The sequence below is a fragment of the Polypterus senegalus genome, chromosome 5 (genome assembly GCF_016835505.1).
Source record: "Polypterus senegalus isolate Bchr_013 chromosome 5, ASM1683550v1, whole genome shotgun sequence".
In the NCBI taxonomy this organism is placed as follows: domain Eukaryota; kingdom Metazoa; phylum Chordata; class Cladistia; order Polypteriformes; family Polypteridae; genus Polypterus; species Polypterus senegalus.
Window position 1 is genome coordinate 181,162,205 of NC_053158.1, and position 15,675 is coordinate 181,177,879.

Below are 15,675 nucleotides of genomic sequence, written 5' to 3' on the forward strand. Positions count from 1 at the left end.
CTGATGAATGAAGAGAATGAGAGAGAGAAGATGATGGGGAAATAGTGAATCAGGAAGTGCAATGGATTAGCAAGGAGGAAGTAAGGATAGCTATGAAGAGGATGAAAAATGGAAAGGCCGTTGGTCCAGATGACATACTTGTGGAAGCATGGAGGTGTTTAGGAGAGATGGCAGTGGAGTTTTTAACCAGATTGTTTAATGGAATCTTGGAAAGTGAGAGGATGCCTGAGGAGTGAAGAAAAAGTGTACTGGTGCCGATATTTAAGAATAAGGGGCATGTGCAGGACTGCAGTAACTACAGTGGAATAAAATTGATGAGCCACAGCATGAAGTTATGGGATAGAGTAGTAGAAGCTAGATTAAGAAGTGAGGTGATGATTAGTGAGCAGCAGTATGGTTTTGTGCCAAGAAAGAGCACCACAGATGCAATGTTTGCTCTGAGGATGTTGATGGAGAAGTTTAGAGAAGGCCAGAAGGAGTTGCATTGCGTCTTTGTGGACCTGAAGAAAGCATATGACAAGGTGCCTCGACAGGAGCTGTGGTATTGTATGAGGAAATCGGGAGTGGCAGAACAGTATGTAAGAGTTGTACAGGATATGCATGAAGGAAGTGTGACAGTGGTGAGGTCTGCGGTAGGAGTGACGGAGGTGGGGTTACATCAGGGATCGGCTCTGAGCCCTTTCTTATTTGCAATGGTGATGGACAGGTTGACAGACGGGATTAGACAGGAGTCCCCGTGGACTATGATGTTTGCTGATGACATCTGTAGCGATAGTAGGGAGCAGGTTGAGGAGACACTATGCTCTAGAGAGAAGAAGAATGAAGGTCAGTAGGAACAAGACAGAATACATGTGTGTAAATGAGAGGGAGGTTAGTGGAATGGATGTAGGGAGTAGACTTGAAGAAGGTGGATGAGTTTAAATACTTGGGCTCAACAATGCAGAGTATTGGGGATTGTGAAAGAGAGGTAAAAAAAGAGTGCAGGCAGGGTGGAATGGATGGAGAAGAGTGTCAGGAGTAATTTGTAACAGACAGGTATCAGCAAGAGTGAAAGGGATGGTCTACACGATGGTAGTGAGACCAGCTATGTTATATGGGTTGGAGACGGTGGCACTGACCAGAAAGCAGGAGACAGAGCTGGAGGTGGCAGAGTTGAAGATGCTAAGATTTGCATTGTGTGTGACGAGGATGGATAGGATTAGAGATGAGGACAATAGAGGGTCAGCTCAAGTTGGATGGTTGGGAGACAAAGTCAGAGAGGTGAGATTGCGTTGGTCTGGACATGTGCAGAGGAGAGATGCTGAGTATATTGGGAGAAGGATGCTAAGGATAGAGCTGCCAGGAAAGAGGAAAAGAGGAAGGCCTAAGCGAAGGTTTATGGATGTGGTGAGAAAGGACATGCAGGTGATGGGTGTAACAGAACAAGATTTATAGGACAGAAGGATATGGAAGAAGATGATCTACTGTGGCGACCCCTAACGGGAGCAGTCGAAAGAAGAAGAAGATAAAATTTACATCATTATGTGATGCCAATGTCACCAGTACACAATAAACACTATAACTCTTCAAACAATTACATTTTTCAATGACCATGGGAAAATGAGGAAACCAATCAGTGGGAAACTTAAAACTTAAGAGATTTATGCAGGCTTACTGTAAGTCAATTCAGTGCTATTTCTAGGCTAGAAAGTGACAGGTTTTATGTTTACACCTTCATTTAAACAGCAGTGTCAAGGCATATGGACTGAAAAGTTCTAAATGCTGACAATTTGGCAATAAATGACGCTGCTGCTATTTGTCGGGTAATTTTGGACTAAGTGAATTTAGCTGTTTACTGCTGACGCCTACTAGATGACAATGTTTGTTTACAATCCAAATAAGTACAAGAATTAGGATGTCTGTTTTGTTTTTTTTTAACATAGAAGATATGGCAATTATTAGAATGAGAAGAATTCTGACTAGGATATTGACTTCAGTAGAAAAATTCCACAGGTTTGGTTACTCTTTATAAAAACACAATTTACTTTTTACTTTATGTACAGTAGGTGTGATGATTATGCTTTCTAAATGCATAGCAATCTCAATAAATTGGCAATGATAAATAAGTTGCGTCATGATTGAATTGTCATTACAGAATGAAGCCTAAAATGCTTTTTTTGCATTTTCTTTCAAAATGTATTTTTTTTAAAATAAGATAGAAAAAACAATCAAAGCCATCAAAATGATACAAGAAAAGAGAATCTTAACCACGGGTTAAAATAAAATGTATTCCATGATCAACAAAAATAAACTCTTTAATGTCAAAGTGAACACAAATCTCTGTACAGTGATCTAAATTAATTATACATATAAAACACAAAATAACTGCTCACATAAGTACTCACCCCCTTCAGGTTAGTATCTTTGGCAGCCATGACAGCCCTGTGTTTGTGGGTGTGACGATGCGGGTTCAGCTCCATGCTCCCACTTCCATTTTGGGAGCTCTTGAACCCAACAACGTCGATAAATTAAGTGGATGAGCTGGACAATGAGGACACCAAAACGAAGCAAGGCGGAAAGGTGCAAAGTGCAGAAGTGATTTTATTTTAAAACAATCAAAAGCAAAAAGTGTTCAAAACAAGTGCAGTACTTCTAAAAGTCAATAAATAAATAATCCATTAAAAACAGTGAAAATGTGGAGGTTAAAATCCAATAAATAAATCCTTTAAAAATGAGGTTAAAATACTGGCTGGAAGCAGTCCCTTTTTTAAAATATAACATGGTGTCTTCTTCAACTGACGGCTCCCCTGCTTCTCCCATCAGGGCCCTGAGCCAGGAGAGTCGCCCTACCTGCAGCTGACCTTCTCTTCCTGCTGGTTTGGTAGCTTCCTGATCCCTGGCTTCTTTCAGCTCATCCAGACGGAGACTTGGGTTCTCCAGTGACCAGGATGCTCAAGCTGTCCTCCGACTCCCACTGCCTGATATGGCGAGCCAACCACCTACCGGTCACTCCTGCTCCTCATAAGCATTCAGTAGGAGTGACCAGTACTTTCTGCCCCCGATTGTGGGCCAAACACTCCACTACGGGGCTCTTTTCCCTGCTGCCTGTCGTTAATACAGTTCGCTTGCTCACTCAAACAAGCACCGGCTCCTTCGCTTCCAGCTTCCCCTTCTTCCTCCTTTAACCTCGGTTCTTTTTTCTTTCTCTCCTCCACACTTGCGCTTCTCCTATTTAAAATGGGGACGTGGCACAGGTGCGGCGATTAGCAGCTCTTGGCATCAATTACGAATTCCTCACCTGTGCACTTAAGCGAGGAAACACCTGAGCCACGTCTTGTCTGAGAACCTCTCCAGCCACACTACCATGCCCCCTCTATAAACTGTGAGTGCAAAGATTATTTATTTAAAAACTTGGCCTTTTCTTTTAAGCCTCAGACCCACTATACCACAGTGGGCTCAGGTCTCTGCCAGTTTTGAACATCAGGACACTGCAATTTTGCCCCATTCTTCTTTGCAAAACTGCTCAAGCTCTGTCAGGTTGCATGGGGAATGGGAGTGAACAGCCTTTGACAAAACCAGCTACAAATTCTAAGATGGATTGAGATCTGGACTCTGACTTGGCCACTCTATTAGGCCTTACTATTGTTGTTTTGAAGCTAATCCTACATAGCTGTGGCTTTATGCTTGGAGTTTTTGTCTTGCTAGAAAATAAATCTCCAAAGGCATTCCTGCAGACTGCTTCAGGTTTTCCTCCAGGACTTCAATGTATTTAGCTGCATTCATTTTAACCTCACAAGCCATCCCCACAGCATGATGCTGCCACCACCTTGCTTCATGCTGGGGATGGTGTGTTTCTGATAGGAAGCTTTTAGGCCACCAGTAAGCCAAACACTGCACAATTATGGTCACATGGGGCCATACATCCTTCTTCCAGGTCATTTTACAAGTCTCCTATGAGTACTTTGACCAAGTCTAGCTGAGATGTCATGAGCACGTTCTCGTTGCCACTCTTTATGGAGTGATTGGTGAAACACCTGGACAACACTTGTCTGCACAGTCTCTTCATTCTCAGCCTTGATTCCTTCAGAGTTATAACAGGTGTCCTGGTGGCCTCCTTCACTTGTCTTCTTGCACAGAAACTCACTTTTTGTGTACTTTCTGTTCTAGGATGATTTTCAGCTGTGCCACGCTCTTTCCATTTCTTAATGATTGATTTATTTGGACTCCAAGGGATATTCAGTTACTTGGATATTTTCTTGTCTCCATCCCCTGACTTGTACTCTTCAATCACCTTTTCACAGAGTTGCTTGACATGTTCTTTTGTGTTCATTGTGTAGGTTAGGCCACCACTCTGACTCATGAATGGACTAACAGGGCACTTAATTATAATCAATTGATACTCCTTGACATCTGACAGTAATCTTCATTTAACTAATTCTGTGACTTTAAAACCAATGGGCTGCACAAGTGATGATTTAGGTGTGTCATATTAAAGGGGGTGAATACTTATGTGATCAATTATTTTGTGTTTTATATTTGGAATTAATTTAGACCACTTTGCAGAGATCTATTTTCAGTTTGTCTTTTTCTGTTGATCAGTATCAAAAAACCTTAATTAAATCATTTAAAAAAAATAATAATAAATAAATAAATAAAATGTGAACACTTCCATTGGGTGAATCGTTTTTATAAGTCCTGAATATTTTGAAGAGAGATGACTACTAATAAAATTGAGTCTTACTTACTATAGAATCTCTTTAAAAAAAAATTACAGTAGTGATTTACATTCCCCAAATGGCAACAAGCAGAATTTTCTTTGTTTATTAAGTCCACATTCATGAGCCGAGTTGAAAGATGTGTCGGATTTACAGTAGCAAAATGGGAAATTAGTCTTCTTTATCGTTTAGATTATTTTGTGTGTTGTTTAGTCACTTAATTTGATGTTATTCTGTATTTCTATTTTGTGCCTCAAAAGACTTACCTTAATACAGGTTGAGTCAAAATTATGTTAACACTAATGGATTTTTTTTATCTCGACCACACCTTTCCAGGTCAATGGATTACCATGGCCTCCACACTCCCCTGATTTGACACCCTGTGATTTCTGGTTATGGGGTATGGTGAAGAAGCGCGTGTATAGCAGAAAAGTTTGTGATATCAATGACCTGAAGGACAGAAAACTGACTGTGGTATCATCTATTCCTCGCAAAATGTGTGTCCAGGCTTTAAATGGTACTGTTGCTCATTGGTTTTTATGTGTTGAATATGATGGCAAACAGGTTGAGACATTCCTGTAAATCATCTTGCACATATGAAGTATGTTTTGAGAATAAATTGTTTCCGCCATTCAAATGTTAACATAATTTTGACTTACCCTGTATAGTTTGGAATCACTTCAGATTTTTTATGTCAAATGAAAGGAGCTTTGTCAGGGAATACTCTGTTACAATTTAGAATAAACGTACTTGAGAAAAAAAGATTATAACGTACCTGAAACGAGCCAACAATGAGCTCAAATATCATCTTCAACTCCTTCTTGACATGTTCCGGAAAGAAAGCAAAAATGATATAATGGACTCCAAACAGCGGAATCAGCAATAACGTGGACTTTGCCAGCCTCCTGTCAAGCAGCAATGAGACAATAATTACTGTATGTATACTTATCAATGTGTTTTTATTATTTTTAACAGAATAACCACAGAAATGCTGTTAACATTTGTATGCCCTTTAATACTCAATTTCCTCCACAGAAATAGATTATTTTATTGATCGATTACAAGGTTTCAATACACAAGGGTAGCCTGTTACCAAAGACAAGTGACCTTTCTATGATAAGAAAGCTGCAAATAGACAAACTTTTATAAAACATTATTCTGATTACACTCCTAAGTTTTTGTTCCTTTTTTTATTTTGGTGAAAAAAGGATAATTTTTGGGAAGAGCAAAAAATATTTGTATAAGCAAATTAATATTGTAGCAGTTCATCTCTTTACTGTAATGTGTCCCACTTTCAATAGTTGAATTTTTCTTTCTGAGAATAAAGTAGTCCCACAGAAATTATTTAAAAGGAGCCGTAAAGAAAATCTGCTGATCTTCATGCATTGCTAATTGTAGCAAAGGGCCAAGGGAGATCTGCAATGTGTTTTTCTTGTTTATTAGAAGAATCCGCTTTAATTTCTTACTTGGTCACCTGATAGCATGAAAAATAGTTGATGGGAGTTTTTTCCTTGACAGTAATAATTTAGAGCCTTTTTATTGGCTAAAAATGATACAAACTGATTACATAGAAATCCCAGTTTTAAAATACAAACTGAAAGGTGTCTGTTTTACCCTTTAATTCATTCAGTTTCTAATTTAGTTTCCATTTTAGGGTCAATGCCTACCCCATCACCAACAGGCAGAACGTGGATGGGTGCCATATCACTGTAGCGCTCTCTCACAAACAAATACCATATACAAATAACAATAAGTAAGGTTTAACTTTCTTTTCTCAAAAGAAATACTTTAAAAAAATTTCTAGTCTACCACTCACTTATTAAACCATTAAATTTTAAGTTCAGTCCTACAGCTGCAGGTTTTCATTCCAACCAGTTTCACAATCAGTGACAGTTAACTGAACTTATTCTTTAATCAGGTGACCTTTTCTCCATTTCTTTTATAGCATTCAGGAAAGTACATCAGCATAATCTTTACATTTGTAAGAAATTAAGAATTATTTGCTATAGCTTTAAAATCTGTTTTCTCATTTTCTCTTTAACTCACTATTTTCTTTTGATTTTGCAGTCATACACTTAATTGTATAAGAATACAAACTGTTAACAATCAATGGAGAGGGCATGGGTGCAAATGACACTGAATGTGAAAGTGACAGCAATCACTTTATTTATTGCCACTTGTGTATCTACCATCAAATAATTGCATAAATATCCTGAACATTATCAAAGAACAAAATATTAAACAGCAAGATAAAAAAGAGTGAATTCGTCCCCATCTAACACACATACAATGGATACAGAAATATTCAGATGCCTTCACATTACATTTGCTAACTTTTCTGAAAAGATGTTTTCACTTTGTAGTTTTGGATTATTGAGTGTAAGATGAGAGGCAAAAATTTAAAATGTATCCATTGTCTGCACAATAAAGCATGGAGAAAGTGAAGGGCTCTGAACACTTTCTGAATCCCCTGAAAACGCTTGCATCATCCAGTAACCATTAAGCATAACTAGTTTGGAGTTGCTGCACGGACCACACAATCATCTTTGTTCTCTGTTCTTCAGCAGGAGCAATCAGGTCCACCCCAGGAGTGAATCTGCCTTGGCTTCCTTTGTGGTGCTTCCTTTGACCACTTCACTGTCTTCATACCACGCTGGCTTCAACCGATTCTTTTCCCTCTCTTTTTCCATTATTCTGACTTCCTTGATTCCTTTTTTTTCTTTTGCTCTCCTTTTCTTTTACATCCTTATCGCTCTTCTCTGGCCTTCTTTATACTATTATGTGTAGGTGCTTCCATTAATGACCCATGGAGTGCCAATGAGGAAACTGGCTGAACTAGTCATGTTTGCATGTGACATGTGAATATCCAATTTCCCAATTAAACACCCCTTGGCCACTCAAAATTGCTACAGCAGGCACCCACATCCACCAAACCTGAACTGCACTGTTTGTGCCACAGACCCGTTACTCACTTCAGCACACAATTTCACAAGCAAAATAAACTTACAATGAATACAGTGTATCTGCTCTTCAGCAAGCACAGAGATACTAAAACAAAACTAACCAAGGTCAGATGAAATCCAGCTAGTTGAAGCCATGAGCATGAGTGAGTGTGGGTATATGTTTGTATGACTATATTGATGATGCACTACTGGGTCCTGTCTTACTACCAGGACAGATCATGCCAACCTTCTTCAGAGCTCGGCCATGAGAGCCACCAGTTATCTCACTTTCATTCTGAAATGTAGTGGTGGGGAATAGGGGGTTAATGCAGTCATAAGGATCCTAAAAGGCTTAACTTACATATCAAGTTTACTGGGCCTAGGACATGTACATGGTTCAAAATAAAGAATAAGGCTATAAGTGAGGCAGTCTTTTGACCAGTACCTGCAGCCAGGGGTTACATTAGGGAAAAATGGGAGGCACCTGAAATTTTGTGGGGGACAATAATCTTTATATTCAAGCTGAGCTGTTGCAACTACCCTACTGAAACTTTACTTTCACTTTTGGTCCCAATAAACATTGACCTAATAGCAAATATTAATTGCATACATTTGTTACTTGAAAATCAATCACAGTTGTATTTAATTAATTGATATTTTGTTATTTGATTAATAATCTCAGCTACAAAAAAGCTAATAGGGTACATCTTTTATAGATCTTCATATCAATATATTTTTAACCATTAATGCAAGATAAAAGTGCTACACATGGAATATTCATAACTAATTCGGAATCTCAATTCACTTGCTAAAAAACAGTATGCACTTAAAACAAGAATAGAACTTCCAGTAATGCCCTCTCCCCCATTACTGACAAAAAAGAACACTGAGAAATTACTAGAAGAGATTATTTAAAAATTACAAAAGCTGTTCTCTTCATTCCTACTTGTTTCGGTTTAATATGGAATGGAGTCAGTATGAACTGGATGACCGCTGTACCAAAATGTTGTTTTCATATGAATTACGAGTAAGTGTAGTTATCTTATCCAGCAAGAAAATGTAACTGTTTTTTAAGATGAAAACTACTATGATTTGGAGAACATGTTCAAAAAGTCCCATGATACAGAACTGAGGTCGTGGGACAGTTCAGTTGAGGGGGTGATGCCCCCACCCAAGTAGCCCTGGGTGCTGCTACCTATCAGCCAGGAAGATTTCTATTAAAGTCTTTGTCCATGGAATAACCACTTCTGGGGTATTGGACCATAGGATATTCCACTGTCTAACAATGCCCATTTTTTTGCATTGGCATCTTGAAGTAAATTATCAATGCAAATACACGCTGCCGTATTACTATGAAGACCTTGTTTAGCCCTACTAAGTTCCTGAGTCACGTCTCTTGGCGGCACACGTTATGCTCATCATGCCACACATCCCAAAAGCCACAGCAGAACTGCTCAGTAAAAGTCAAGGTAAAAGGACTTGTCCTAATAGACAAATACAGCACATTTAAAAAGGAAAATACTAAGTTGCTACAAATCCAGGTTCAAGACAGTGATTAAGTGGTGGTATGCATTAAACAACAGTGAAAAGAATAATTAATTGGACTTATAGCGGGTTGGATAATGACTAACTGACTGACTTTGTTTAGCGACACAGGAAAATGGACAGCACAATAGACACGGCTGCAATAATGGCTGCCTAACTTTGTGCAAAGCACTGAAATTCAGTTGACAAAAACATACTGACAACTACTGACAGGAAGAAAAACAGCAGAGATTTATGCTGCTGTTCATTTCTAGCTAAAAGGCAATGGCCATGTTGAGTGATGAGAACCTCAAACCATGTTTGAGCTTCATTATTTCCCTGCCTTAAGGACATTGGTGGGTAGGAATTTAAAAATCTTTTGACAACAATTTATCAGAGGTGGAATTACAAAATGCAAAAACAGTTTGTAGATATGAGTGAATAAAATAACAATAACCTATGGCACGTGGCATAGTAAGTTTTTTGATAAACTGTTTAATCATGATACCAGCTTTGAAATAATTGAAGAAACAATGCACTTCATACAAGATGGCTGTTTCAAATGGCTGCAGAGTGTTTATTCATATCAATTTTTTTAACATTAATTCATAATAATGAATTTTGGAAATATAAGAACAGTTACTTTTGAGTTGTAATTCACTGATTGGTTTCAATACCTACAATGTAACATTCTAACATTTAAGCAATGCATGATGGAATCAACTATATACACTTTTTAAGTTGAAGATTCTTGAAAGCTTTCTGGGTAGTATGTATGTATCTAGATAATACTTTTGACAGGGACATTATGACATTAGCTTTTATAATTAAATTCTGAATGCCACCTGTTGCACACAGAAAAGCAACTCTTTCCATTACAAGACTGTAGGGAGCAGGATCTTATCCCAGACGTAACATAAATACTGTAAGTTAAGAACTAACCCTTGAACGAACACCTGCCACTATTTGTATGCAGTCTGCATGCCGTCTCCATATCTATGTGGATGTTCTCTGAGGAGTTAAGTTTCATCCCACGGATTTGTGTGTTGGGTTAAATGTTGACACAAAAATGTCGTGGTGGGATTTAGTAATACACTGAAAACCCATGCAGGACTGGCTCCACTTTTATGCATGATGCTCCTGGGATTGGCTCTATAATAGAACAAGAATGTTTGAAAATGCCTTGTGCCCTGTGTTGGCTGGGATTGGCTCCATCAGACCCCCGTGACCCTGTTTTCGGATTCAGCGGGTTAGAAAATGGATGGATGGATGACTGTTTGAAAAGTTGGTGGATGCTCTACAAGGAATGATCAAAAAGTGTTGACCTTGGTATTAAGTGTAATAGAGTCAATCATCAACATTTGATAAACTTTTGCAACTTCAAACATTCTTGTAATTTTATTTATAAATTTAGATTCCCGTTTGTGTTGGCAGTCTTGCATATTCACAGGCTTTGCAGATATGCACAATAGAGAAAAAAAATAAGAGTCACGATGCATGCAGCTTTGGTAATTGGCTTATACCCTACTAGATCCTTTACTAGTAATGACCTCTCCTGAACAATCAACACCAAATCTATTGTCAAGAAGGCACAACAATGGATCTTTCTTTTACAGAGACTGAAGCGAATCAGCTTACCACAACACATTCTTACCACATTTTACACAGGAAATATGGAGAGCATTCTGAAAAACTGTATCACTGTGTTTTTTGGAACCGCAAAGCCCATGAGCGCAAGACTCTACAGCATGTAGTGAGGACCGCTGAGAGGATCATAGGGGTCTCCCTCTCCTCAATCCAGGATATCTTTCAGACACTCTTTCTGCATAGAGCCTATGGCATTGTGAAAGACATCTCTAACCCATCACACACACTTTTTGATCTCCTGCCGTCAGGTAGAAGATACCGCAGCATTAGAACCAGCACAGACAGGTCCTAAAACAGCTTCTTTCTCCAAGCTGTCAGACTTCTGAACTCCTACATGTCACCGAGTACCATATCCCTATAACACTCTCCCAATTATGTGCTGTCAGTTTGCACTCTGTACTTTAATATGGATATCGAGCATTGTTCAAGCTTTATAGTCCTGCATCTCTAGTCTTGTTATATTGTATTATTGTTCTGGATTTTGGTAATGTTATGGTGTATATCAAATATATGTTGTTTTACAGATGCACCGGGGACTGTGAGGAATGAAATTTTGTTCAATCATATATTATGTATGTGAAAGAATGACAATAAAATTAAGTTGAGTTGACTAGTCTTGTTCATCCTACCATTACAGAGTAAAAATCAAATAATATTTTTAAAAGGGACCAGGAGAAATATGTAGGTAGAATCAAAACTAAGTCAAAACTAGAAGACAAATACCAAACAACAATACCAAATAAACTAAACAAAACACACTCTGAACTAAGACAAACAGGAAATGTCCTCACTGACCATTAAATGTTTGAATCATGATGTCAATAAAGATATTTTAGCTTTAAAAATTAAAAAAAAAAACCTGCTGGTTATTCTCTTTCTGGCAGACTTAAAGCTAGAATGAGGACTCAGTAGAAGTGACACCAGTGTGGCCCCACCTCCTAGGGCTCCAACCACAAAACACAGAAAATTACTGTGTATTTAAATTGTATTTAAACAGAAATAATAAATAATAAGCAAAATTAATTCATAATTGATATTGATGTAAAAATGAAAATACATGTAAGCCTGGGAAAGAGCAAACTGTAACATACTGTAATACAGATAAAGAATTTGCATTTTCAAAAACTACCAAGAAATTGCAATGTGCCAAAAAAGGTCTTATTTCAAAAACAGAAAATAAAATTAAAAATGAATTTATCATAACATTGGGCACAGAAAAGATGAGATATGGAAACAAGAGAAGAATCCAAATACTAAGCTAGAAAAACAGGTCCAAAACCAGACAGCCAATGGAATCTATTGCCAATGCCTAACTGCTACAATTAATTAACTGCAACATTAAAGGTTTCAAAGCCAGAGTACACCATGATCAAGTAAAGAAAAACTTTTAGGTTATGCACAATCATGAAGATGAAGAGAACTGTCACACCATTATTTAATGTTGATGGTATCAGACATCACAACTTCTTAGACTGCACCCGTGAACATCTAGGTAATGGGATCATTACAACTTAGTTTAATATATCTTGGATCATCTTGAAAAAAAATTCTTTGTTCCTCATAATCATTGAATAGGGGAAAGTAAATCTCTGATAGCATATACAGCAGATGGCATCTCTCTTTAGAAATTAAATGACAGCATCATACTTGATTTTACTGGTTTTAGCATCCATTTTGACTTAGTTCTGAGACAATAAGTATACCGTATAAACCAAAAATGATGGATTCTTAGAAGTTACAGATTTTATCACCCATAAATGAATCATTAACCAATTAAAAATAGAAATGAAGAATATTTATTTCACATTCAGACTCATGCTCAAAGTTATTCACATTACTGTGTATTTTACTTAGTTTTTAAAGCTTTGCTTAGTATTTTAATCTCTTTCATAAATTTGCTATGAAAAAGTCTCATTCAGAACAAAATAAACAGAGAACGTCTCTGATTGCCATACTCACAAATACTGGCTGGACTCGTTTTTTCCAACATCAGCAGAATGAAGCTTTTGGATCAGTATTCGAATAATACAGATGAAAAGAATGAAATTAATCTGAAACAATAAAATAAAATAAGACAAAGGTGATCAGTCATTCTATTAGTCAACTTTTGACATCTTTTATGCTTTTTTGGTATTCACTTATCATTTCTTTTGCTTTGATTCAGACTAGTAAGCTGCTTTTCAGGTATGATATCAGCATTTTGTTGCATCATATTTAGAATATTCTTCCTAACAGTCCCCAGCAGTTCCACCAACACACAATGGGTCTAATTTATCAAAGGTTCATAAATATTTATAAATTTTTATTTTCAAATCCAATTTGAATTACAAAATTGCATAAAATGAAATGAAATCATAATCAAGTGCACATGATGATACATTCCAAATGGAACTGAAAAGATAAGCATAAGTGTGTCTTGCAATTGTTAGGAGCAAGCCTGGATAAAGACCCCCATGGGGCCCAGGATATTGAAGTTCAAGAGTCCCCTCCTCACCTCAGTTCACTACGCCCACTGAAGACATCCGCACCATGCTCACACATTATGAACATCATGAATGTCAATAATAAATTAGGAACTGCGATTAAAATAGAACTGGATTTGCTGAGGTAAGTGTTACCACTCTGGGACAAGAGGGGGCACTCCTGCTGTCTCTCCTTTTCTACTCACAGCTCTGAGAAGCCCACCAGTGAAGGCAAATGACTCTATTCATGGCACCCTGACCTGGTCCGGCCTATTCCAGTTGGGACTCTATAAAACCAGACGGTCCCTGGAAAATAGCATTTCATTTTAGGCAAAGAACCAGAACTGGACAATGCTCCAGTTCTCCCTGATCTAAGAAACATTATTTATAAGATTGACTCAAGCTGTCTTTTTAGGATGGTCAATAGCCTTTTATTTGTGAGTAACAATGGTGACAACTGACGTTCATTTATCAGACAATTTATCTCTGCTGTCTGAAAAAAATACATAAAATATGACTTTAACTTTCACCTTGATACTAGTCACTAGCCTGAATTCTTCGAGATAACCAGCTTTACAACACTAAAAGAACTATTAAGTGAGTGTAAGTGGGTTACATACGGTCCTATGCTATACTTTCTGTGGCGCTTACTCTTCAGGTCTTCATGCATTGGGCTAGTGCCGTTTTGGAACACCAACTGTTTTTTTACACAAAGAACAAACAATTCATTAGATTTATGGGTGAAATACTCCAACACAGAGGAGAATTTTGTCCAATGTCTGAAGGGACCTTCTTCTGCTGAATGTAATGAGGCAGCCGCCATGATTAGCCACTCAAAAACAGTACAGAGAGTCTTAGCATGTGGCGCACAGTGTGTGGGAAGGACACAGGCAACTAGTCGATTAAGAAAATACAATTCGACTAAAATTTTTAATTGATATCATTTAATCATGGCAGCCCAAAATTTAAGTACTTACCGTATATACTTGTGGATAAGTTCTCCCACAGATATGTTGGGACATGACTTTACTGTATAATTTTTGGTATTTTATAATGCCGGTCGTATAAGTTGAACGCGGAAAACTCATGCTACTGATCCAAGAGATTATGATATGCTAATGTCCACCTAAGAGAATAACCATGGAGCATTTTTTTCTATGTATTGTGCCTACGTGACCACATGGTAATTCCCAAACTATTCTGAAGCAACATTTGCACTGTTTTGTGTTTTTCTGTATCTCACATCCTCATACACCTTTATCGTAAGAGCATCCTTTAAATTAAACATCAATGAAGCAACAAAAGAAATTGGTAAGTGTGCTGCTGCAACAAAATTCGATGTATCTGAGAAACTGCTGCGAGATTGGAGGAGGCAAGATTAAGTGTTGCATTTTTGAACAGGTGTATAAGTCGGGGCCTGATTTTATGATTGATTTTTCGGGTTTCAAGACCCGACTTATATGTGAGTATATACTGTACATTGAGGCACACTTATTATAACACCCATACATGCTGATACTGAGATAGCTTAGAGCTGTCGTTTAATCTGACAGCATCTATTTTGACTGTACTAGGAAGCTGGTGTCCTTTAAAGAAGCCCATGAGAAAAAAGAAACCATGGGAAACACTCAAAGCAAGTGCAATCAAGCCTTTGATGGTTCTACAATTGTTGTGACTCAAAAACAGACAAGAGATCACAAGGGAAAGCAAGGTCAAAAGAGAAGCAGAAGAAAAAAATGAAACTGCACTATGGTCAAAGATTCAATTACCAGAACAAATGTTAGATAACCAGAAACAGTTTAAATTTCAAAGAATTACAGTAAAAGTGGTTTTACCTAATACTCAAATGGTTCAAGACTGCACACATTAATTAACCTTTATATAGTCCCACTGATGAAGTCACACCCCAAGCACTCACAGGGGTTTGTGGGTAATTTACAATAGTAATAGTGAATGCAACCTTGGCAAAAATGCAGGACCATTGAACAAAACAAAATGGTATCACAGAAAGATTTGAAAAATGTATACATTTTTCAAGACACTTTATAGACAGAAACTAATGTCGGAATTAGATTTTGTGGCTCAGAAAACTCCAGAATAGATGAATAGATTATAGAAATACCATCCTGGAGTTCTCACAAGAAAAATAAATTACAAACTTAAATCACAACAACAACGTCACTGCATAGCTCCATTCTTTTGGGATGACTATCATTTGTTACTATATGCTTTTAATTTGTCAATGTTAGCATTGTCTTTCTTTTAAATTTTTACCATCGCCTATCTTTTTATGTTTATTGTAGGGTTTGTAGTTTTGACTTCATCCCTTACCCCACTTATTTGCAATTAGGACATCCTGAGGTAACGTGAACAGCCCTATATATTCCTATTGCTTCAGTTCTCTGG

At 37.5% G+C, this 15,675-nt stretch overlaps 1 protein-coding gene across 1 annotated transcript in view; it reads right to left on the reverse strand.

Moving 5' to 3' along the window:
• The window catches only part of vipr1b (vasoactive intestinal peptide receptor 1b), a 239,703-nt gene that overhangs the window by 13,179 nt on the left and 210,849 nt on the right, over window positions 1–15,675 (reverse strand). The window contains exons 10-11 of the mRNA XM_039753682.1: window positions 12,767–12,858; window positions 5,470–5,599 (exon numbers count right to left, since the gene is read on the reverse strand). Coding sequence (XP_039609616.1) covers window positions 5,470–5,599; window positions 12,767–12,858 — 222 coding nt within the window. The remainder of the gene's footprint in view (window positions 1–5,469; window positions 5,600–12,766; window positions 12,859–15,675) is intronic.